A 23855-nucleotide genomic window follows, 5' to 3' on the forward strand; every position below is an offset into this window, starting at 1 on the left:
AGACAATCTAAAGGGAACACACAAAACTCATACACCATTATGTGGAATGTTGATATTTTGCTTTACAATTATTGTTCGGAAAGTCACTTTCACTTACCTATCTGGATCTAGGTTCCCTCACAAAACCTAAGCCTTGACAGAAAAAAGAGAGGCTGAGGGGTTGGAAGAGTAGCTCAGTAGCTCAGTAGTAGAACCCTTGCCTAGGAACTGCGAAGATCTGGGTTTGAGTCCTAGCACTGCAAGGTAGAAAAAAGCATTAGACCCTCTGAAACAGACCCATGAATAGGGGAACAGGAGCTGCTAGGGCATGAAGGGTACTGGTATGAAATATAGGTTTTGATCAATTTTCTAATCTATAGAAAGATCTAGAAATACTACCTATAAATACTTTAGACTGGTCCTACCTTCGAGGGGTTTGTATCCTGTACTTCCAAGGCTGTATGGTGTGTGGTTAAGGTCATGAATTCAAGGGCTTAGCCTGTCTCAAATCCCATCTAATTCTTAAAAAATGGGTGAGCAAAATTCTTGAATTGTTCTGAGCCTCAATTTTCTCATCTGTAAGAGAGAATTCAATGACAAAATCAATACGAAAGTGTCTAGCACCAAGCTTAGAAGAGAGCAAGCATGGACACATTCTGCAGATATGCCAGTGGGCCTCAAACTTGATCTTGCATGGGAATCACCTGGAGGGCTTCTTAAACTACTGAAAGCCAATTGAGGGCTTTCTGCTGAGTGTTTGATTCAAAAGGTCTGGAAAGAACCTGAGAATTTGCTTTCTCTCTCTCTCTTTTTTTTTTTTTTTGCACTGCTGGGGACCAAATCAATGGCCTCACACATGCTAGGCAAGCACTCTATCAACCAGCTCTACCCCCAGTCCAGTATTTGCATTTCTTATATGCAAATGCTTAAAGCTTCTGCTTTAAGACCTACACACTTCGAGAATCACTGGTATATAGAAGAAAGAATATATAGGCTTAGGATACTGGAACCATCCCTTAGTATCTGGTGACTTTGGGTAATTAATCTCTTTGAGTCTCAACTTCTTCACTTGCAAAATTGGAGTATTAATACCAACTTTGTGAGAGTTGTACCTGGCATAGATTATGACTATTTGATTATTATTAAAGTTTAGCTGCTTGTGTTGGCTTTTGGAACATGAATAGGGCTATAGACAGCAAGTGAGGCTGAGTGGGCTTGGAGAAAGTTTCTCTGGGGAACCCCAAAGCCAAAGTGGGCCATAAAGTTCGAAGCCAGATGAGTTCAGAAGTCTCAGAGCAAGGAATTAACTCAGCAAGTGCTCATTTGGGTTGGGTATTGGGAGAGACTAGATATACTCTGTGGAAATTTCTGTATGGTAAACCTATGATTAACTTTGGACTTTGTGATGACAATCTTTCCTGAGAGCAGGGGAGGTGGAAAATGCTTCCTATATTTTTTCTCTTAAAAAAAAATTTCCCCCTCCAGTACTAGGGATTGAACACAGGGGTGTTTTATCACTGAGCTAAATCTCCAGGGTCACTCCCACCACCACTAATTTTTTGAGACAGGGTTTCCCTAAATTGCCTAGGCTTGGAATCCTCTAGCCTCAGCTGAGATTTCAGATGTGCCCCACAGAAAATGCTTCCTAGAAAGAGCAAGCAGGCCTCCTGGGGTTTCCATTGCAGCCCCTCTTCCTTCCCGTCCCTCCCCCAACACGTTCTGCCTCAGTTTATTAGGAACAAATCCTGTCACAAAGAGGGCAGAGCTTGGATCCCAGTTCCCCAGCAGGGTGAGCTAACTTGGGTCTTACTTACCTATTTCAGAGATATGGAGCCCTAGTGGACAAATGAGGTACTGCAGACCTTTCCCCGGAGGCCTCTCCCTGATTCCTGAGTGCTGCAGCTCTAAGGCCTCATTGTGCAGCCTGGAGCAAGTGAGATTGGGCCCAGGAGATGGGGGAGGTTTCTGGGCCAGTCAGGGATTATTACCAGAATAGAATGCAAAAGACACCCCACCCTAACATGGATTAGAGACTGTTGATTTTTAAGGGCGAGATTGCTGCTCTTGGCACAGGGAAGGCTGTAGTCGAACTGTCTACATGTAACTTGCCCCAAACAGAAGGCCTCAGAGGTCTGAGTTTTTGCAGGTTTTGACCTGACGACCAGCCTTAGTAATTCCTTCCCTGAGGCTCCCCATCAGGACTGCCACTGACCGGGTCCAGGGAGAAGGGGCTGCTCCTGGCTGGAGCTTTTCTTAAGTCAAAGATTCACGTCCCAAACACTGCTTCCCGCACAAGGAAGCCAAAGTGCATAAGACCCCACCCTTAAAGGGCCTTTCTTTTTCCTTTTTTGAAAAATCGTCTAAGTATTTCTTTCAAGTAAAAAAATAAAGTGCTGGGCTTGGGGTGTAGCTCAGTGGCTGGCCCTTGCCTAGCATGTGTGAGACTCAGTTCTATCCCCAGCACCAAAGAAAGACATGGGTAGAGGGGTGGAATTAGTGCTACTATCACTCACTGTGCACCTAATGTGAGTAAAGTGCTGAGCTAGGCACCCTGGTGACCCAGGAATATGGAAGATGGGGTCCAAATAGTAAAGAAGGCAACAGAATGAGCCATCCAGAGGCTTAAATAAGACCTAAGGCCAGTATAGCCTCCCCCCCCCCAACAGGGCCTGGTAGTGCACTCAGGGCTATGGGCTAGAAGGGGTGGGAGGCTTCCCCCAGGGGGCATGGGGAAGAAAGCCTTTAGGAGCAGGCCAGGAAGGGTAGGGTGTGTTCAGGGAGCAGTGAGTAATCTGGTGTGGCCTACCACTGCTCCTGGCACAGGCAGTGCCTTAAGGAAGGTTAGCTGTCTGCTCTCTCCCCTGTAGAGAGTTGGGTGGGGGCAGAGGGGAGAGGTCTGCAGCCCAAAAACAGAGACCTGGAGACCCTTTGTGGGCTGGCTGTGTAATCATTTCCCTCGCTGAGAGACGGGTGCAGCTCAATGGTGAGAGCCAGGAATCCAAGACAGAGGCTTTCAGATGAGCAGGGAGAAGCATTCCAAAGACACTGGGGGTGGCTGAGAAACTAAATGGTGCCTACATTGAAATTTGTGCTGAAATCACATTGTTATGTATAATTTAAATGCACCAATGAAAATATGGAAAAAATATTTGGGTTGGGATAGGCCATGAGTCAGAACATATTATTTTAAAAAAAATACCAGGTGCAGTAGTGCAGCCTAGTAACTAGGGAAGCTGAGGCAGGAGGATTGCAAGTTCAAGGCTAGCCTAGGCAACCTAGTAAGACCCTGTCTCAAAATAAAAAGTAAAAAGACTGGGGATGTGGCTCAGTGGTAGAAGAAAGCCCCTGGATTCTATCCCCAATACTGCCAAAAAATAAAATAAAAATGCCTGTAGGCCCACTGGTGGGAGTATAGTCTTGAGTAGGAGAGATTTCTCTCTCCTCATATTTGTTTAATACTTTACAGTTCTCAAAGCACATTTGTTCACTTTATCTCATGGATATTTTTTCCTTTCCTTTTTTTTTTTTCTTTTTGTGATGCTGTAGATGGTATCCAGAGCCTCCTGCATTTTAGGCAAACACCCTACCACTGAGCAACACTACTAACCCCTCATGTATCTTTCTAAGAATGCTTCGTGCTAAGCAGGGACGATATTCCCATTTCACAGATGGAGAAGCTAAGGTCTGGGGGAGATGAAGTTATAAACTCGGTTGTATTTTAATTTGTTTTATTTTTTAAGGTGCTGGGGATGGAACCCAAGGCCTCCAGTACTCAGCAAGCATGCCACACTGAGCTACACTTCTAGCCCTATTTATTTTAACCATTGGACCCTTAAGGATGCTTTATTTTATTTTATTATGGTATTAGAGATTGAACCCAGGAGTGTTTTGCCACAGAGCTACAACCCCATTTCCTTTTATTTTATTTTTATTTTTTTATTTTGAGACAAGATCTCACTAAGTTGCTGAGAGTCTCACTAAGTTGCTGAAGCTGGCCTTGAATTTGCTATCCTCCTGCCTCTGCCTCCCAAGTCCCTGGGATTATAGGCATGCATTACTGCATCCAGCTGTATACTGTTTTTGTTTCATATTTATTACAGGCATGGTGGTGCATGCCTGTAATCTCAGGGACTTGGGAGTCTGAGGAAGGAGGATCATGAGTTCAAAGCCAGCCTCAGCAACTTAGTGAGGCCCTAAGCAACTCAGCGAGATCCTGTCCCTAAATAAAATATTAAAAAGGGCTGAAGATGTGGCTCAGTGGTTAAGCGCCCCTGGTTCAATAAACACCAAAAACAACATTCCAAATTCCAAATTCAAAAAAGACAAGGCTAGGGGCTGTGGCTCTGGCTCAGGAGTAGAGCGCTTGCCTAGCATGGGCGAGGAGCTGGGTTCAATCCTCCGCACCATATAGAAATGAATAAATAGGATAAAGGTGTTGTGTCTAACTACAACTAATATATATATATAAAGACAAGGCTAAAGGTGTGAAACTCAATGGCAGCACACTTGCAAGGCCCTGAGTCCCGACGCCGACATCACAAAGAAGAAAAAATTAAAAAGACAGATAAAAGTCCCTTTCTCAATCCTGTTCTCCCAACTGCCCCAGACCCAAGCCTTCTGCCTTTGAGTGTAGCATACTTTCTGCCCAGCAGCACAGGGGCTCAGGCATGCAGCCTCGCTGCAGACTCAGGAGAGTCTCAAGCAAATTTCACTCAGGCAGAAGATGAGCAAGTGTACGTATGTACCCTCACGGGACTATGGAATTGTCTTCCTTTATCTTAGGTCATGTATGTTTATCTTTAGCTCCTAAACTCCATGGAGACAATACACTTCTGGGACGACATAGAATAGGGGTCAAATTACAGGCTCTGGCACACAGAGAATGGGATTAAAAACTGCTGTGTCATCTTGGACAAGTTACTTGGGCTCCCTGAACCTCCATTTTCTCAACTAGGATGGTGATGCCTTCATCTACTTCACAGAACTGTTGTGAGGACTAGATAAGATGACTCATGTCCTGTGTTTAGCCCTGTGCCAGTCACAAAGGCATGTACTCTGTAAGCAGGAACTGCAACAGTCCAATGTATTGGAAACCTCCTACACGTGTGTACAGTGGGGCAGATCCATTATCCTTCCAAACTGAATTCTAATGGGGCATTAGGGATCTTAGACACCGGGGTTAAAAGAAATTGGCACTGAAGGCCACCCAAATCCATTTGTCTGAACAGATTGCGTTTCCTGCGCTGGATCTGCCCTTTCCCTGGATGGGAAACTAGCTTTCTCAAAGCCTGGCTTCCCACCATCTCCTTTTTAGGGGAGACCTGGCTTTCCTGGGTGTTTGGTCATTTTGAGGCCAATAGAGGGCCACCAGCCAGGTTTCCTGGGCTTATTTGTTTGTAGCCCTTCATTTGAACTGACCCACAGGAAGACTGCCATATGGCTTTTCTCAGGGCTAACAGGCATGACTCACTCAAAGGTCACCAATGCCCTAGAGCTGCCGGGTTCAAAGTGACTCACTAACTCTGCCATGGGCCAGCCCCCCACCTTGCCTCTCTTGGGGGAATGTCCTCAGTCCCTGAGACTCTCCTCAGAGGAGGGGGCTTCCCCATTCCTAGATCACTCTGCTGGAAAAGACCCCAGCCCTCAATCTCACAGCAAGAAAAGGAGCCCAGTGAGGGGAACCAGCTTTACACATGTAGCACATGGCTTGTAGCAGAGCCGGGACTTGGACCAAATCACTACCTCTCAGCCCTCTCAGGCTGGCCTTCCCCACCAGGCCTTGCTGCCACCACAGGCTCCAGGTCCTCAACACACCGAGTACAGGATCCCATGGCTTTTTGGTAGAACAGTTACTTACTTAACTTCCTTGACCCTCTGGGACAACATCCCTGTAATCTTGTTTCCAAGAAAGGGCAGAATGAACCATTGGAGCTCCTGGTCCCGTGACCATAATGTCAATAAACAATGTAAAAACTTATTTACTTTTCCGTTTAAAAGGCATTCCTTTCTTATCCAACTTTAGTTTTGTAAAGAAACAAAAATATAGGCCAAAGATTAGGGATAAATAATTGTCTGGCAGAACAATGAAGCCATCCATGATTTCAAGGGATGGAATCCACTCCTGCCTTAGGAACTGGGACTTGGCAGAAGGGCCCTGGGTGACAGTGAATCTGAGCTGGAACCTACAGGACGAGGAAGAGGGAGGGAAATGATGGTGACCAGGGATGAACCAGGAGTGGCAAACGGGAAATACCATGGAGTATGTCTATAATGTCCCCACCCCCTGCACCATCCCACCCCAGTCACCAAACCCACGTCCTTTTTGTGGCCCCAGAGTTCCAGTTTGCCCACAGCCAGCCCTGCTCCAACTCATATCAACCAGAAGCCCCGCCTGGTGGCCTGGAGTTTGGGTGCCACTGGCTAGCAGGAGTGTAACTGGTTACCAGAGCTATAACACTTCATATGGGGCCTCTGGGAGCCCAAGGAAATCCGTCTCTGGCCCAGGGTCCTGCTGTCTATGAGTGGAATTGAGGGGTCAAGTGCAAGAGAGAATGAGCCATAAAAGGAAGATTCTGAGAAACAGAGCGTCATTGAGACAGATCTCAGACTAAAAGGAAAAAAAAAAGAACAACTTGGTTTCTGTCTGTCCTTCTGAGGAGAAACAAAGTATCATTCACTTTCTTCACAGTCTCCTCTCCTCCAGAGACAGGATTTTTTCCTCTCAGTTTATGGATGTGGAAACTAAGCACCAAGCAGCAAGCCCAGGGGCAGAGGGGAGGACAGGAGTCCAGGCCCACTGGCCCCTGCTCTGAGAGGCACCAGAAGCAGGCAGAGGGCTTGTAGCTTTGCGGTAAGAGGAAGCCTCCAGCCTGTCCAGTGCAAGATCTGGCAGACAGGCCCTGCAGGCTGCCCCTGAGCCCTGGGAGGAGGCCGGGGCCGGGGCCGGGGCCAGAGCCAGGGCCAGGGCCAAGGGAGGGCAGCAAGTGGGAGCCAGCAATTCCCAGTCCGTGAAACATGAATGACTCACTCTGGGTGGCTCTGTTCCCTGGTCCAGCCCACATTCCCGGGCCTTTGTTCGCAACCAGCCTGGGCCTGGCCTTAAAGGGCCAGCTCCTCTGAAGGCAGGAGCAGGGACCACCCTGCCAGCCACCCACCCTCTCCTCTTTTATCCTGACCCTTCGTGGAGTTGCTTGCGGGCTCTGGGCGTGGGTAGAAAGGATGGCATCCTGCAGGATTTGGGTGTTTATCTAATCCAATCCTCAGGTTGCAAGGGAGGGCCCACAGGTGATTTCACCCATCTCTGCCTCTGAGCTGGGCTGCCAATGAACTGGCACAGCAGGATTAAGAAAACTCTTTCCCTACTTTTAAAGATGTTACCATGAAGGGGTCCCTTTCAAAACAACTTCATCCAGGGTCTCAGAGCCAGCCCCTTCTAACTACCAGCGCCCAGGCTACAGATTGTGCTGGGGCTCCTCCCCTGGACCCCCTCCCTTAGTCATTCTTCTACCTAGCCTTGGCCCTACTTCAGAATTGGCTCATTCTTTATATTTGTTTGTTTGTATTATGGTACTGAGGACCCAGGGACACTACCACTGAACTACATCCCTTCTTGTTATTTACTTTGAGACAAAGTCTTGCTAAATTGCCCAAGCTGGTCTTGAATTTATGATCCTCCTGCCTTGGTCTCCCGAGTCCATGGGATTAGAGGTGTGCACCACTACACGTGATGGTATTGGTTTCTTCCTCTTCTTTTTTTTTCCATAATGCTATTTTTAAAAAATGTTCTTTTTTGGGCTGGGAATGTGGCTCAAGTGGTAGTGAGCTCGCCTGGCATGCGTGCGGCCCGGGTTCGATCCTCAGCACCACATACAAACAAAGATGTTGTGTCCGCTGAAAACTAAAAAAAAAAATAAATATTTTTAAAAAATGTTCTTTTTAGATATACATGACAGTAGAGTGTACTTTGCCATATTATACATACATGGAGTTTAACTTATTCTAATTAGGATCCCATTCTTGTGGTTGTATACGATGTGGAGTTTCTCTGGTTGTGTATTGGTTTATTCTTTCTTTACCACTGAGCCACTTTTTTATTTTTTATTTTAAGACAGGGTCTTGCTAAGTTGCTTAGGGTCTCACTAAATTGCTGAGGCTGGCCTCAAACTTGCGATCCTCCTGCCTCATTTTCCTGAGAGAATGAGGTGTGCACCACTGCACTTGGCAGTATTGGTTTATTCTTGAACTCTCCTTTGACACTCAGGTCTGGTTGGTTTTCGGTTGACCTATTCAGACTTGTGTCCTTTTCAGGCTCCCATCCCGGGCCTCCCAGGAGTCCAGGTTTCACACCAATCCTGTCCTGTCAGTGGATTCCTGGGGGCAGAAATGCCATCCTGCTGCTTTTTTTTTGGATCCTGCACGCCACCATGTGGACATTCTGGAGAACTGGTGCTTTGAGAAGATGAGAGAGGACAGGCACCTCACCGGGGTCTCCACCTTAAGCAGACCCTGGAAAAGCACCTTCAGTTAGAAGCAGTCCAAAATCATCACTCCTTAAATTGAATTTAGAGAGGAGAGGAAGAGGTCTTGAATTTAGTAGGGGATGAGATTGAGGCCTGCACCTCCTAAACTCATTGTGAATCTCCACAACTCTGTGAAGCTCTGGGCTTTCCAATTAGATTCAACAGAAGCCAACCAGCTCTTAAAAGTTTGCAGAAACTGGGGATGTAGTTCAGTGGTAGAGTGTTTGCCTAGCACTCGCCCTGGGCTCCATCTCCAGAGCTCAAAAAAAAAAAAAAGTGAAATTTACAAATAACAATAGTCTATGCCCCCACCCCCACTCCAAACTGAAGATTGGACCCAGGTTGTTCTACCACTGAGATACATCTCCAGACCTTTTTTTATTTTTTATTCGGAGACGGGGTCTTGCTAAATTGCTTAGGATCTCACTAAGTTGCTGAGGCTGGCTTCAAACTTGCAACCCTTCTGCCTCAGCACTTGAGTCACTGGGATTAAAGATATGCACCACCAAGGCTATGCCCAGATTGGGATATTTTATGTAGAGGCTTGGGAAGATTCCCAAGTACTCCTCCTTGCTGCCACCCTCTTCCTCCTCCTATCACCATTTATTTAGTCAGTGCTGAAAACACTGCTAGAGGTTTGAGTTTAAGGTTTTGTCTACTCTTCATATGCAAATGTTCAGAGAAAGGTGTCTCCCTTGAAGCAGATGGATCTATCAGATTTTGAACTTTCTAATTGGGTTTGGAAGGAAGAAGCTACTGAACAAATTTGAGTGTAGGGTGGGAAGAGGAGGAGTGGGTGGGCATGGGGCAGGAACTGGGTAGAAGTACTCTGAACACATAGGGGGGTGGCTGAATCAGAGACTCTCATAGTGACGGGAATGGGCTAGGACCACAGGTTGTAAATGACTTCTGGCCTTTGTGAGGTGTTGGTCCTGGGATCTCTGTCCCTAATCAACCAGACTGTTGGTCCCAACAAGCCCAGATTGGCTTGGCACTCATTTCCAAAAGCTCTGAATGAGGTGTGTGGCCTCCCAGGTCCACACAGGTCCTCACCCCGACACTATCCCCACCTCCTCCAACTCACAGCCCCCAGTACTGGCCGAAACCTAGGCCCCAAAAAAATCTAACAGAAAGGAATAACAGAGGCAGGTATTCCATTCCTTCATGTCTACAGCCCTCTTTCCTATTTCTCTAGCCTCTGGGCCCCAGGCTGATGTTGGTACCTGTGAAAAATAACTGGCAACCAGGGTCTGGTATAAATGACCAGCAGCCCAATGGGTCAGTGCTCATCAGGGACCTGGGAAAGAAGTAGCAATAATGCTTTATCCCACCTTGGGGATACACAGTCCTGAACACCACCTGACATGTATGGTCAAACTGTGTTGAATGAATGGTGCCCATGAGTCTTCATTCTCACCTCCTGAGGAAAAGTGTATAAATCGCTCCACTGGCCAAAGCGCACACTTTGGATTGCCCTCTGAGTGTCCCACCATGCCTGGAAGTATTGAGTATATGCAGATTTTGATGATTTAATAATGTGCAACCACTTCCCCAGAGTGGTTCCTTTGTGCTTGGTTCTTCCTGTGGGTGCATTGGAAACAGAAGTCTCAAGGCACGAGCACTGCCAGCACTGATCCCATCTATCAGGGCAGGTGCTTTTTGTTACATCCCTGTGATCCAGAACCTTCCTTGACTAGATATATGGATCCTGGCAAAGGGAGTAAGGGGCCTGGAGTTTAAAAATGAAGGTCACATAGAGGCTGAACTTCAAAGGCAAACTTTAGGAGGACTGGGAGACAGAGACCCCTTTCTGTTGACTTAGGACAGATTTGGTTCAGTCTGCAACAAAAAGAATGTGTGGATTAGAGTTGGGTTTTTTGTTGTTGCTCTGTTTTGTTTGTTTTGTGATACCTTAAATTGGTAAAATACTCAGAGTGTTTTACCACTGATCTACATCCCTAATCCTTCCTTTCTTTCTTTCTTTCTTTTTTTAAACGGGGTCTCTCTAAGTGGCCAAGGCTGCATAAAATATATAAAGCTTATGGTCTTGATTTAGGGTGAATACGAGAGGGAACTGAAGTGGCTGGTCATGAGAAGGGAAAGGAAGAGAGAAACGTGAAAGAATAGGGATAGATGCCTTTTCTCCCAAAATGACATGGTCCCAAGGGAGGGTGCATAGCTCAGTGAATTAAACATGAACTGCCTTTCAATCTACTCAGTCCTGAACTAAGAACCCTGAAAGGTATTGTGTCCAACTACAACTAACAAATAAATATTTTAAAAAATAAACAAAATTTTAAAAAGTGAAATTTACAAATAACAATAGTCTGTACCCCCACCCCCACTCCAAACTGTGATCCTCCTTGACTTAGGACAGATTTGTGATCCTCCTTCCTCAGCCTCTTAACTTACTGGGATGACAATAGTGTGCCTGACCCAAAACAATTATTAATGCTAATTCTGAGGTTATGCTATCAGAAAAGTTTGGAGGGGCTGGGGATATAGCTCAGTTGGTAGCGCTCTACCAACTTTCCCTGCATACACAAGACCCTGGGTTAAATCCCCAGCACCACAAAAAGAAAGTATAGAGATCGCTGCATTTCAGAACATTTTCAGGGTTCTTACAGTCCAAATTTCTGGTTACATAGGTTTCTCCTCCATCTTAACTTACCTCTGTAATTACCTGTTAAACAGAAAAGTGAAGTGCCTTGCTGTGGTCACACTGAGTACAAGACACACCCAGATCCTCTGAACCTGCCCCATCCACCCACCCACCCACCTACCCATCCATTCATCCATCCTTCCATCCACCAGACCGTCTGTCCATCTGTCTGTCCATCCACCCAAATAGAGAGCCATCCTGCTATGGTGACCTTCTGGATCAGCTTCCCTACCTCCAAGCAGTCACATCTCTTCCTTTCCCTTCTCATGACCAGCCACTTCAGTTCCCTCTCATATTCACCCTAAATCAAGACCATAAGCTTTACATATTTTATGCAGTGCTGGGAATCAACTCAGGGCCTCACCATGCTAGGCAAGCAGTCTACCACTGACTCACATCCAGAGACCACAAGACCATAATGTTTAAATGAGTCTCCTTACATCTGGTCCATCCTGGTTCAATCTATCCTAAGCACCACTGCTAAGTCAATCTCCCAAGTGTTCTTAAATGACTGCAGATGGCCTGCAGCATCCAGTGTGAATTTCTTGGCCCACCCCAGAGGCCCTTACCATATGCCCTGTATTGCGATTACATCCTTGGAATTAGAGTTTTCTTGATAATAACAGTTTTATTTTATACTCCAAAATCAAATATAAATTACATTTTAATAAGCCCTAGCTAAAAATTATTTAAAATATTAAATTAGCTTGGGAGGCTAAGGCAGGAGGATCACAAGTTCAAGGCCAGCCTTGGCAACTTAGCAAGGCCTTGTCTTAAAAATAAAAATAAAAGAAGGGTTGGGGATGTAGCACAGTGGTAGAGCACCCCGGGTTTAATCCTTGGTATTGAAAAATAAAAAACAGTTTTTAACTAGCATGCACTAATTACTGTGTGTATATATACATACTTACATACATGTATTCTGACAGCCTATACTTAACGGCCAATATGTTTGTGAACAGGGCTGAGGCTCCAGGGTTCTTAGTTCAGGGACTGAGTGGATTGAAAGGCAGCTCATGTTTAATTCACTGAGCTATGCACCCTCCCTTGGGACCATGACATTTTGGGAGAAAAGCATCTATTCCATTTTACCCAAGCTTCAAATCACCTATTGCTGGATGTATCAAGGTGTGAGGGAAAGTGGGTCCTCCATAAAGTAGATGTCACAGCATAGCATCACTTCAGAGCTCAAAGTTTCTGTAGTCCAATATTTTATTTATTTATTTGTTTATTTTAAAAAATATTTATTTTTTAGTTGTAGTTGGACACAATACCTTTATTTTATTTATTTATTTTTATGTGGTGCTGAGGATCGAACCCAGGGCCTCACATGTGCTAGGCAAGTGCTCTACTGCTGAGCCAGAACCCCAGCCCTCTTTTCTTTATTATATGAATTTGTTTTGTCTGTGCTTACTTATTTATTGAAACAGAGTCTATGTTGTCCAGACTGATCTCAAACTCCTGGGCTCAAAAGACCCTTCACCTCAGCCTCCCGAACACCTGGGACTGCAAGTCTGGGCCACTATGCCCAGTAGCCCTTTCTTTTTCTTCAAGCCATAAACCCATAAGCCATGCAGGGCCTCACCATCAATGGTGAGGTCGTTCCCACCTGCTTTGGGAAGGGAATTAAAATCTCTCTCCACTTCCCAGTCTCTCCACTGCTTCCTTTCTGAAGTTTCCTAGGTAAGTCTGTGCTTTCTCTGTTACAGCCTGGGAACTCCAACCCCAGGAGGAACCAACCCATCAACCTGAACCATTATGCCACCAAGAAGAGTGTGGCAGAGAGCATGCTGGATGTGGCTCTCTTCATGTCCAATGCCACACGGCTGAAAGCGGTGCTTGAGCAGGGACCATCCTCTCATTACTACACTGCCCTTGTCACCCTCATCAGCATCTCTCTGCTCCTGCAGGTGGTCATCGGAATCCTCTTGGTTGTCATTGGTGAGGAGCCAGTCCCCTGTGTTGGCACATGCCAATTTAGATATTTAGTGTTAGCCCACTGCACCTACAAGTGCACAAATAACTCCTGTTCAGCAAGACTAGAAATCTGTTCTATCCTGGTATCCCAGAAGATGGACACTCCACAATACCTGCCGGATGACTGTCTTTACTCACTGTGGCAGAGTTCCCTACAGGCATTTTGGTTTTTGGTTTTGGTATGGAGGATTCAACCCAGAGGTGCTTAACCACTGAGCCACATCCCAGCCCTTTTTTTTGTATTTTATTTTGAGGCAGGGTCTTGCTAAGTTGCTCAGGGCCTCACCAAATTGCTGAGGCTGGCTTTGAACTTGTGATCCTCTTGCCTCAGCCTCCTGAGCTGCTGGATTACAGGCGTGCGCCACCGCACCCAGCTCCCTATAGTATTTTGTGATTATTCATTTCCACTCTTGGAAGAACCTGTTTAAATTCCCAAATCCTATCCCATGAAGTACCATGTGCTGGTCAGGAGGGCCAAAAGCATTTCAATTTCAGCCCAATGATGACCACTTCCCTTGATTTCTTCCATGTGGATCTCTGAAGTGCCAGATTTTCTCCAAGCTAGTGCATGTGGGGAGGGAAGCTTCAGGGTGTGGCTCCTGCTCTGATCCTCACTCCCCACTCCCTACTCCTCCACAGCACGGCTGAACCTGAACGAGGTACAGAATCAATGGCGACTAAACCAGCTCAACAATGCTGCCACCACCTTGGTCTTCATCACTGTTGTCATCAATGTCTTCATTACAGCCTTTGGGGCACAAAAGACAGGCTTCCTGACTGCCAGGGCCTCAAGGAATCCTCTTTGAGCATAGCCTGGGACCTAGGTGAGGAAGGATGGGAGGTTCCTGATCTAAGGGCTCCCCCAGGTGGCCCATCTGTCCCCTATGGGGTTTGGGGTAAGAAGAATCTCCCTTGCCAAGCCAAAGGGGAAGGCCTATAGGTCTAGGGCCAAAGAGGTGTCTTGAAGAGTGGGGACTGGTTCTTTTTTGGGGGGGAAAGAGAGTACCAGGGATTTATCTCAGGGGCATTTGACCACTGAGCCACATCCCCAGCCCTATTTTTTTGTATTTTATTTAGAGACAGGGTCTCACTGAGTTGCTTAGTGCCTAGCTTTTTGCTGGGGGCTGGCTTTGAACTTGCGATCCTCCTGTCTCAGCCTCCCCAGCCGCTGGGGAGGGGATTGGTTCTTAATAAGACCTACCCTAAGTCCCTTCTCCCAATGAATGACTCCTACAGTTCTTTGGCTCAGATTATTCCACAGCCTGGGATGGGCTGGAAGCTAATGTGGCTAGTGTTTGGTTCAGCCCATCTAGCAAGAGAAAGACAGAAATGTGAAATGTCTCTTTTGGTATTGTCTAGCAGCTCTTGTTACTCAAATTATGGTCTGTAAGCCAGAAGAATCTACAAAATCACTTGGGAGCTGGCTTTAGAAATGCAGTACTTCAGGCCTCCATTCCAGTCATGGAATCAGCACTTGCATTTTAGTAAGATTGCCAGGTGAACAGTGTCTGCATCCAAGTTTGAGGAGCACTGGTCTGTCCTGCTCTCCTCATTGCCTCTTGTCTGCTTCCTCTACAGGTACTGGTCCTGGAACTGCTTCTGCCTCCTTCCTCCTTGATCTGCCATGCTAATGGGCACTTTCCACAGCCCCTGGGAGAGCTTCTAAAAGGGCAATATAGCTGTGCTGGCTTCTTCCCTATAGCACCCGAATTAAGATGTGATAATTAACTGGTCTAAGGGACTCCACCTTGTTCCAGATTCCTGAGCTCTGACTCCAGTACTGCCAATCTTCCCTCCCTGGCAGCATCTCCTGAGCCTATGGCAGGTTAATGTAAGATCAAGCCTGCTTAGCCTTTGGTCCGACCCCACCCCATGCCCTCCCTCTGCTCCAGGCCTCAGTTCTCCCTTTGTGTAAAATGGATTAACTTCTATCTATAAAAATCTCTGTGAATCCACTCAGAGTCAATCTTCTTATCTTCAGTCGTGAAGGCTCCACTATCCAGGCTGGTGTCTGAATGCCCTCTCTGTGTCCTGGAAAGGGATTATTATATCTCCTACCTCAATCACAGATTAGTCAATTCTGGACTAATGCATTTATGCACAAACCTTTTCAAGGACCTACTGAAACCTATAATAGCTTTCACATTACAGTGTCTCCTGCTGGGTGTGGTAGCACATACCTATAATCCCAGCAATTTGGGAGGCTGAGACAGGAGGATCGCAAATTTCAGGCCAGCCTCAGCAACTCAGCAAGGCCCTAAGCAACTTTGTGAGATCCTGTGTCAACATAAAAATACATAAATTAATTAAAAGGGCTGGGGGTGTAGCTCAATGGTAAAGCCCCTGGGTTCAATCCCTAGAACCCCCCACCTCCAAAGTGTCTCTTAAGCACATGTTTACTAAATACAAATTTTGATCTTCGCTCAGGCCAAATACAACTAGGACAGTCAACTTGCAAACAGAAGTGATTTTTCATTTTTATTGGTCTTGCACATGCTAGGCAAACACTCTACCACTGAGATACATCCCCAGCCCTATCTGCTATTTTAATTAACTAATTAATTAATTAATTTTTATTTATTTTTGCAGTGCCAGGGGTTGAATTCAGGAGTTCTCTACTACTGAGTCACATCCCCAGCCCTGTTTATTTTTTATTTTGATAGTGTCTCACTAAGTTGTTGAGGCTGACCTTGAATTTGTGATCCTTCTGCCTCAGCCTCCTGAATCTCTGGGATTACAGGCATGGACCACAGTCCCATCTGTTACCTTAGAATAAGCTACCCCTTGGCTCTTATCCACTGCTCACCAAACCATCTGGCCCTATAGCTAGCCTTCTTCACCCAGGGTGTCTATAGTCTTTCTCAGCTGAATGGCCAATTTCCATTAATTTACTGAACAGAAAATGCCTGGTCTACTATCAGACTGTGAGACACCAAGGACAATGTTATATCCTTGAACAAACCACAGCATAGAACTCAGCAACTTCCCCAAACTAGCAGCAAGGGTGGAGGGCAGTGAGGGAGGTCCTCGGCATACCTCTCAGAGCGATGGAGATGCAATCCTTGTGCCCCTCAATTCAACCCTCTTCCATGAATGGGCAACAGGAAAACACAAGAGCCATTTTTTTCTAAGAAGATGCTGTATTTAATGCTTTCCCTCCCTTCACCCACTCCCTCCCCTCACCCAAGACATTTCTCTACAGAGTAGGGGCCATGCCAGGCCCTTTTCATTAAGGCAGATGGTGGGGAGGTAACAGACATCAAACACAAGGCACTGGCCCAAGGACAGAGGGGTGTGGGCAGGGCAGGGCAGGGCAGGGAAGGCTGGGCTGGCTCCTGGTCCTTAGGAGAGGTGGATAAAGAGGGCTGTTGGGACTGTTGCCTCCAGTGCAATGCCAAGGATAAGAGTGGCCCTAAAAAGAAACTGGCACCCCAATCAGCCAACTGCAGTCCTAGCCTACCTCCTATGCGGTCCTTTCCAGAGGGTACAGTCCTGAGCAGGGACCAGTAAAAGCCACAGCCCAGGGGGACAGGTATGGCATTCAAGCCACGGCCTATTAACGAAACGTCTCTGTCCTTCTTGATTCCTTAGAGGAAGGCAGGATTCTCCCCAAAGTCCAGAAGGTTCTCAATGGGCTCTGTCCTCCCACATGCCACGGTTTTGCTCTTGGTGAATGCAGAGCCCACCAGGTAGACCCTAGCTCTGAACGTTGTGATGTAGACTGTCACAGCACGGAGCTCCTGGGCCCCGCTGCACCTCCCAACAGGGAGGCCCTGTGCTCAGCTCTGTCCACAGACTCTGGAGTTCAAGATCCAGCATCCAATGCACCATTGGTGAATTCAACAGCAGCAGTAGAAAAGTCCCCAGCCACAAAAGTACCCAGGGATTATTAGTGCAAGATAAGTGCATGATCATCAGGTGACATAAAGGGTGGTCGCAGACTGAAAAGGCCAAGGGTGATTTTCCCTGAAACTGCTTTACTTTTCAGTTCCTCCTGCTCCCCTCCCCTTGGGGAAGATACCTTTCAGGACAATACCCTCAGCTCCCCACACCTCTTGCCTTGCCCACTTCCTGTCTCGAGATCTGGGGTTTCACCCACACCCCTTCCTCGTCTTCCCCTCAGGGCCAAGCAGCTGGGGCTCTCCCTGTAGGAGGGCAAATTCATAGGGGAGCTGGGCTTCTGGGATTCAAGTTTTCCACTTCCCTTTCCATCCCTCTCTGCCTGATTTCTGCCTCCTCTTCTCATCTACACAAAGTTGATGGATTATGTCCATATCCTCTTTGCTTGCCTCTATCCTCTCCAAAGGCCTTATCTCACAGGTGAGCTGGGAAGGGAAGGGGCATCTGTCTCTGGTCTTTTTCACCTTGTGGGTTCTGCATGGCCCATATGTCCAACACTGGGCAAGGTAAGCCCAATGCTCATTAGTTCCCGATCTCCCAACCCCACCTTTGTACCTGGACCTGGCTGCCAGTTCTGTGCTTCTGGTCTGAAGTTAGTGCCACCTGGAGGGATTAGGTTAATGCCCTAATCGACGGCCTGCGGTTCAGTGGCTACCAGGAGAAATGTATGTGTGTTTAGAAGGCACAAGCCTGGGCTAGAGCTAGACCTGCTCCACGTGTGGCCAGCACCTCTGAAAGGGACAGTGCCCTAGGGACACATCTCTACACACAAATGGATCTGGGATCTGCGACTGGGATTACTCCTTCAATGTACAACTTCACCCCATTCGCAGTCAATGCTGGGTCTGAACAGCAGTTTTGGTTCTCTGGTTAAAAAAATAAACCCCCCATTAAAATATGTCCAGCAGAAGTTTCCAGTTTCAATGGCCAATACTCCCAGGAGGAGCATGGGGGGTGACTGGAATGCACCTTCATGGATAACAACAGTATTGCTCAAGCAGGTCTATTCTTCCTTGACCTGGCTGCCCCATCTGTCTCAGGAGCCATTCTCTCTGTTGACTGAGTGAGTGGCAGAGGAGTCTTGGCACCTGTCTCTGCATGAGGGGACAGCTCCCGGTGGAAAAGGTAATTGGCTCTGAGGCCTCTTGGGGCCTAGCCATCGCTTCTGCCCCCCTGCCCTCCCCTTCTCCAGCAGCGAGCAGGGGTGCTGGGGAACAACAGCAAGTCAAGGAGCTGCACGTGGCTCCAGGGATTACGGCATCTTCATTTGGCGTCGGTTCCACATGCCTCGCTTGGAATGGAAATGATGGAAGAAATTCCTGAGGGAAAGACGCTCCACTTCCAGGCCTGCTTGGAGGATCCTGAAAGAGGGAGGGGCAGGATGAGCCCACGGAAGCACACACAGCAACTGGGAAGCAGCGTGGGCCCCTGAGGAACTGACCCTCTCACATCTACGTCAGACCCTGTTCCTCCTTCCCATGGTCACCTCCCGTGGAACAGAGGAAGTTGGGTGTAGTGGAAAGAGTTCGGGCTTTGAAGCCCAGCTGCTGGTGTTAGAATCCCAGCAAGTCACGTCACCTGTCAGAACCTGTTTGCTATCTTTAGAAAGAGGATAACAATTTTATAAATATATGTGCTATTTGCATCCATCATCTCTAGCCTTCACCACTTACTTCCAATATACATACACATATACATACATATTATACATAATATAATACACATAAGTAGATATGATGGAGGTGAAGCATAGTTCCTGATACATACTAAGTGCCTAGTAACAGCACTTCAGCTCACAGGGCACTCATGGTAGTATCTGAGAGAGTCAAAGGGCTAGAGTTGGAGATTCTATTCCCAGGCCCTGCTTCTGTTCCTTCTCTCTCTCTCTCTCTCTCTCTCTCTCTCTCTCTCCCCCCTTTCTTTCTTTCAGTGCTGGTGATGGAACCCCGGGCCCCTTGCATCTCCAGCCCTCCCTGTTCCTTTTCTATTTGCATAGCCCATTGGGTGACCCTTTTACAAGGAGGCCTGCACTTCTGGCAGAGCTGCAAGTAGCTAGAATTGGAAACAGATTCATTCTCTTTGGGCCTTAAAGGAAGCAGGCAAGTTAAGAATCATGACAGACATTTGTGTCAAAGCACAAAGCCCAGCTGGGTGCACAGTGGCACACACCTATGACCTCAGAGACTGTGGAGACTGAGGGAGGAGAATCCCAAATTTAAGGCTAGCCCTGATAACTTAGGCAGATCCTGTCTCAATATAAAATAAAAACAGCTGGGGAGGTAGCTCAGTGGTAGAGTGCTTGCTTAGCAAGTGTGACGTCCTGAGTTTTATCCCTAGCACTGCAAAGGGGGGGGAAAAAAAAAGAAATGCCCCCAAAACAACAACAACAACCCACCCCCTACCCCCCCACACAAACACACAAAGCACAGCACAAAGATCAAGGGTGATAGTAACCACTATACTGGGCTTCCCAACTTTTGAGATCAACTTTGATCTAGTTTTCTGAGATCTGAGTTATCTGACATAACATCCCTCAACATCCCCCTTTCCACCTTCAGTTCTCTCGGTATTGTCACCTTCCATCTTGGGGAAAATCACACACAGCCTAGTTTTTAAGCTTCTGACACTTAAATGGGAAAGATCTGGGGCAAGTTATTACCTACTCTTCATGACTCAGTTTTCTCCTTTGAAAAATGGAGAAAATTACACCTACCACACAGGGGTTTGGGGAGAGAGAAACAAAGGAACGTGCGAGTCACCTGCCAAGTACAGGTGCTCAGTGATTGGTGGCTACATCTTGTCCCATCTCTCAGGAAGAAGTGCATGCCTTTGTCAAGGTCCCCTGCCCCAGGTGCTCCTGACTTTGCCCTGTCCTCCTTCTCCAGTCACCCTTCCAGTAACTAAACCCTTTCCTCCCCCTCTTTCTCCTCTTAAGCTCAACTCTCAAGGTACCTCTTTCCTTCCCTTTCTCTTAGCAGCAAACTTCTTAAAAGAGGAATATCATGCAATTATAGGCAGCAACTTCCTCATTGCCCCTATGTTCCTTCCTCCCCTAAACCTGATGTCACTGCACATTTTTTTTTTTTTTTTTGACGTTCCAAAGCATGAACCACAGCCTCATCAGCCTCATGTGTGCCAGGTACACACCTCTGAGCCACATCCCCAGTCCTCACTGCACAATCTGGCTCCCTTAAAACACTCACTCCCAGCCCTCCTACCACGTCTACAGCCTGTACTGTGTTCTCCTATGTTCCCCTTCTTCTCTGAGGTTATTACCTCTTCTCTAAATCTCCTCCCCCACTGACTTCCCAAATCCCACAACCTCCTGGATATCTTGTTGCCCTTCAATGCTTCTTTTGTGAACCCCAAAGTCTTTCCTGACCCTTGGCCTATGTCTCCCTTATCTACTTCCACACAGCCTCTGGCAGCTGCGGTGGGGAGATCTACCCCCGTTTAGGGATGAGGCAGTGATATTCGCCAGAGCGCCTCACCTGGTGCTGAGAACATTACCACTTGAATTTTTATTACCACTTGAATTTTTACAGATCAACTGTTTTTGCTTTTCCTCTGACAGTTTACTGAGCAGTTTAATTGTCACAGCAGCCTTGTGACACAGACAGCAGGAGTATCATCCCTCTCTGCTAGCTTACAGAGTGTGTGTGAGGCAGTCACCTGAGAGCTTCCTCAGAACCCATGCCTTTTACTTGTCCATTGGGAAATCAGCAGCCAAGGGGCCCAGCTGGGTGATCCAGCTCTGTTCCTTCCTTAGAGCACAATATGGAATGCAATTCCAGCAGATGTCTTGGATGCCCTCCTTTCCCTAGTCACCTGTCCAGCAGCTCCCAGTCTTCTCCACCCCAGCGGTCTCGGAACTCCTTAGTGTTCATGCCCCCGATCTTGTCTAGGTCTGACTTGTAGATGCCAAGCAGCCCAAATCCATTCACCTCCCAGTAGCCTGTGGACAGACAAGAAGCTCCAGGTGAGATGAGCCAAGGTCAGAAGGAAGAAATGCAAAAGGCTTCTGGGCTGTGCTCTTAGAGGCTTTTCTGAAAGAGGGAGGGTGGGGGTGACTAAAGCTGAATGCTGTCTTAACTGAACAGGTCCCTTGCCTGTTTGGGCAGAAGCCCTCTAACCAAGGTTAGGGTACACCAAATATAGCACTGACCACAGGCTGATGACAGGATCTGACAACAGCAGCCACACAACACACAGCTGCAGGTCAGTTTACTGGTCCATTTTCCTCTTCACAGGCAGGGGACCTCTTCCCACCTTCATATCCTCACAGGGGCACAGCATGCAGCTCACAGTAAATTTCTAAGAAATGTTTGGCAAATGAATGAAGGGGAAGATGGGTGGGAAATATTCACTGCTGCATCTCTGGCTGTGGCTGTCAGCACAGCTCGGGGTACTTCTCTCTGGACTGTCCGGAGGCTCAAAGATAATGGGGGGGGGGTGCAGGGCAGGAAAAGAGGATAACGATGTTCACAAACATGACTGTTTTCAGCTCTGAGGTTGAGAAACCAAGGCCACAAAGGTTTTTCCTCTTCCCTAGCTCAGGGCAGGGCTTACCCTCAGGCCACTGTGGGGTAGCCCCACAATGCAGCCTCATCACCATTGGGGCAAAGGCCATCTTGCCCTCCACACAATGCTTCCGGATGGTATCAACAACTCCAGCGGGAAAGTGGATATGGAGGTCGCAGAGGAAGATGATGCTGTGTGGGTCCTGGGGACAGAAAGGGCAGGGTCAGCTGTGCCTGTGCGTTGCATTGGGGATCAGGCTGCAGAGCCAGAGTACATGCTTGTGCGTGACTGGGGCCACCTGCCTCCCACTGGCAACCCTTTTAACCAAGAGCTGCATGGCCATGGAAGGAAAAAAAAAAAAAAGAAAAGAAAAGGGAGGGGAGGGTGCAGGGTCAGCAGAGGGCTGGTGAGAATCCTAGGAGAATCCCCAGGCTCTTCTCTATTAGAATGACTAACAAACTTGCACAGAACTAACCACTGGGCAGGTTTCCACACTACTGAGCATCAGAACAGAGTTCTTACCATCCAATAGTGAATTCTGACTCCCCCCCAATTTTTGTGGGCTCTGAGGACTCTGGACATATGCTCCATTGTCATTTGCTTAGTCCCACACTTGGCCTGGGCCTGCAGCATAGCAGGGAGAATGCTCCTTGCTACGGTTTGGATAAGTGTCTCTCAAAGATGCACGAGCTGAAGGTTTGGTTGCCCATCCGTAGCGCTATAGGAAGTCAGTAGAATATTTAGGAGGTGGGCCTGGTGTGGGGGGAGCTAGTGCCCTTAAAGGGGATATTAGGACTCTGGTCTCTTTGTATCTCTCTTTTGTTTCCTGGCCACCAATAAGTGAGGAGCATCCTTCATTCCACAGTGATGTTTTGCATCAACACTGGACCAAAGGCAATGGGGCCAAATGACTATGAACTGAAAGCTCTGAAACAATGAGATAAAACAAGCCTGTCTTTCTTTTTAAGTTGATTCTCTCAGGTATTTTGTTGCAGTAACAAAATATTACTGTGGGACTAACACCAATGTGTCCCCATTCCCTTCCCTTTTCAGGATCTGACACATCTCAAATGCCTCTCTACCTCTTAATCAGTCTCTAATCATATCTCCTAAGCCCCCTCCAGACTGATTACCTTCACCAGGTCTATGCCAGCCTGAAGTCCAGCTGAGCGTTCAAAGTTTCCACTGAGCTTCCTATACTGGTAGCTGTAGGAAGAGGAGAAAGCAGGGGCTGAGGATTAGGACTCATCTGCAGCGGTCCCCTGGAGGAAGAGGAAAGCTCTTCTTTAGCATAGAAGAGATGGAGTGTTCCTGGGATGGGGTTCATATCAGCAGGTTAAATCCTTGGGGAAAAGCTGGCGACTGGGTGGGACTTCTGGCTCTGCATTGGACTGAATAAAGCCTAGGACTTCAGGAAGGAGGCAGCCCAGGCTGTGGCGTGGTCAGGGGTCTTCCTCACCTCCGCAGCTTGGATCTCTTCAGAGCTGTCTCAATATCCATGTCCTCACTGCTATAGTCAGTGATGATGATGTTGAAGTGTGGGTCACTGGTGACTTGGAACAGGTTCTCCATGTCTCTGATGAACTGCTGCACCCAGCGTGCCTGGTTCTTCACTGCCCCGGTGGGCCAGGCAGGAAGAAAGAAATAGGTAAGTGAAAGATGATCATCTCCACTGTAAGCTCCAATGTGAGTCAGGAGTCCCCACTAGACCTTTGCTTAGGGAACAATGTGGCTAAAGGAAATCATTTAGCAAGAGCAGAGACCCAAAGAGAGGGAGTGCTCACGAGTAACCTGGCCTCTATATCCAGCTCCATGAACACCCTGAGAGAAGGCCCTTGAGAGAAGGCCTTGGGCTAGGGCTCATCATTAGCTCTCTCCTAGCAATCCTGCCATGTGCTAACCATCAGACCTATTTTCTGTCCATCTTACTACCCTTCTATCCTTTCCTGCAACACTGTAATACTCCTGCCTGTTATAAGTTTTCCCTTTTCATTACCAAAACCATGTGGGACCTGGCACAGTGGTGCACGCCTGTAATCCGTGTCACTTGGTAGGCTAAGGCAGGAGGACTGCAAGTTTAAGGCCCACCTCAGCAATTTATTTTTTATTTTTTTTAAAGAGAGAGTGAGAGACAGAGAGAGAGAGAATATTTTAAAATTTATTTTTTAGTTTTCGGTGGGCACAACATCTTTGTTTGTATGTGGTGCTGAGGATCGAAATCAGGCTGCACGCATGCCAGGCGAGCGCGCTACCGCTTGAGCCACATCCCCAGCCCCGTACCACCTCAGCAATTTAGC

The 23855-nt window shown here is 47.4% G+C and overlaps 3 protein-coding genes and 1 non-coding gene across 23 annotated transcripts in view; 2 read left to right on the forward strand and 2 right to left on the reverse strand.

The window, feature by feature from the left end:
- The window catches only part of Ninj2 (ninjurin 2), a 106413-nt gene extending 91255 nt beyond the window's left edge, over nt 1-15158 (forward strand). The window contains exons 2-4 of the mRNA XM_015500792.2: nt 12870-13101; nt 13777-13961; nt 14716-15158. Of these exons, the coding sequence (XP_015356278.2) occupies nt 12870-13101; nt 13777-13943 (399 nt within the window). The 3' untranslated portion in view covers nt 13944-13961; nt 14716-15158. The remainder of the gene's footprint in view (nt 1-12869; nt 13102-13776; nt 13962-14715) is intronic.
- Nucleotides 1-23855, reverse strand: part of Erc1 (ELKS/RAB6-interacting/CAST family member 1) — a 1605700-nt gene that overhangs the window by 975054 nt on the left and 606791 nt on the right. The window lies entirely within an intron of this gene.
- Nucleotides 16250-23855, reverse strand: part of B4galnt3 (beta-1,4-N-acetyl-galactosaminyltransferase 3) — a gene marked incomplete at its 5' end in the record, with an annotated part of 103887 nt that continues 96281 nt past the window's right edge. Inside the window, 5 exons of the mRNA XM_048787565.1 lie at nt 16250-18398; nt 20866-20992; nt 21607-21760; nt 22692-22764; nt 23018-23171. Of these exons, the coding sequence (XP_048643522.1) occupies nt 18290-18398; nt 20866-20992; nt 21607-21760; nt 22692-22764; nt 23018-23171 (617 nt within the window). The remainder of the gene's footprint in view (nt 18399-20865; nt 20993-21606; nt 21761-22691; nt 22765-23017; nt 23172-23855) is intronic.
- Nucleotides 21785-21897, forward strand: LOC125611908. Its single transcript, XR_007342154.1, has one exon. It is a non-coding gene; the product is annotated as a small nucleolar RNA SNORA76 (small nucleolar RNA).

The sequence above is a fragment of the Marmota marmota genome, unplaced genomic scaffold, assembly GCF_001458135.2.
Source record: "Marmota marmota marmota unplaced genomic scaffold, marMar, whole genome shotgun sequence".
Lineage (NCBI taxonomy): Eukaryota > Metazoa > Chordata > Mammalia > Rodentia > Sciuridae > Marmota > Marmota marmota.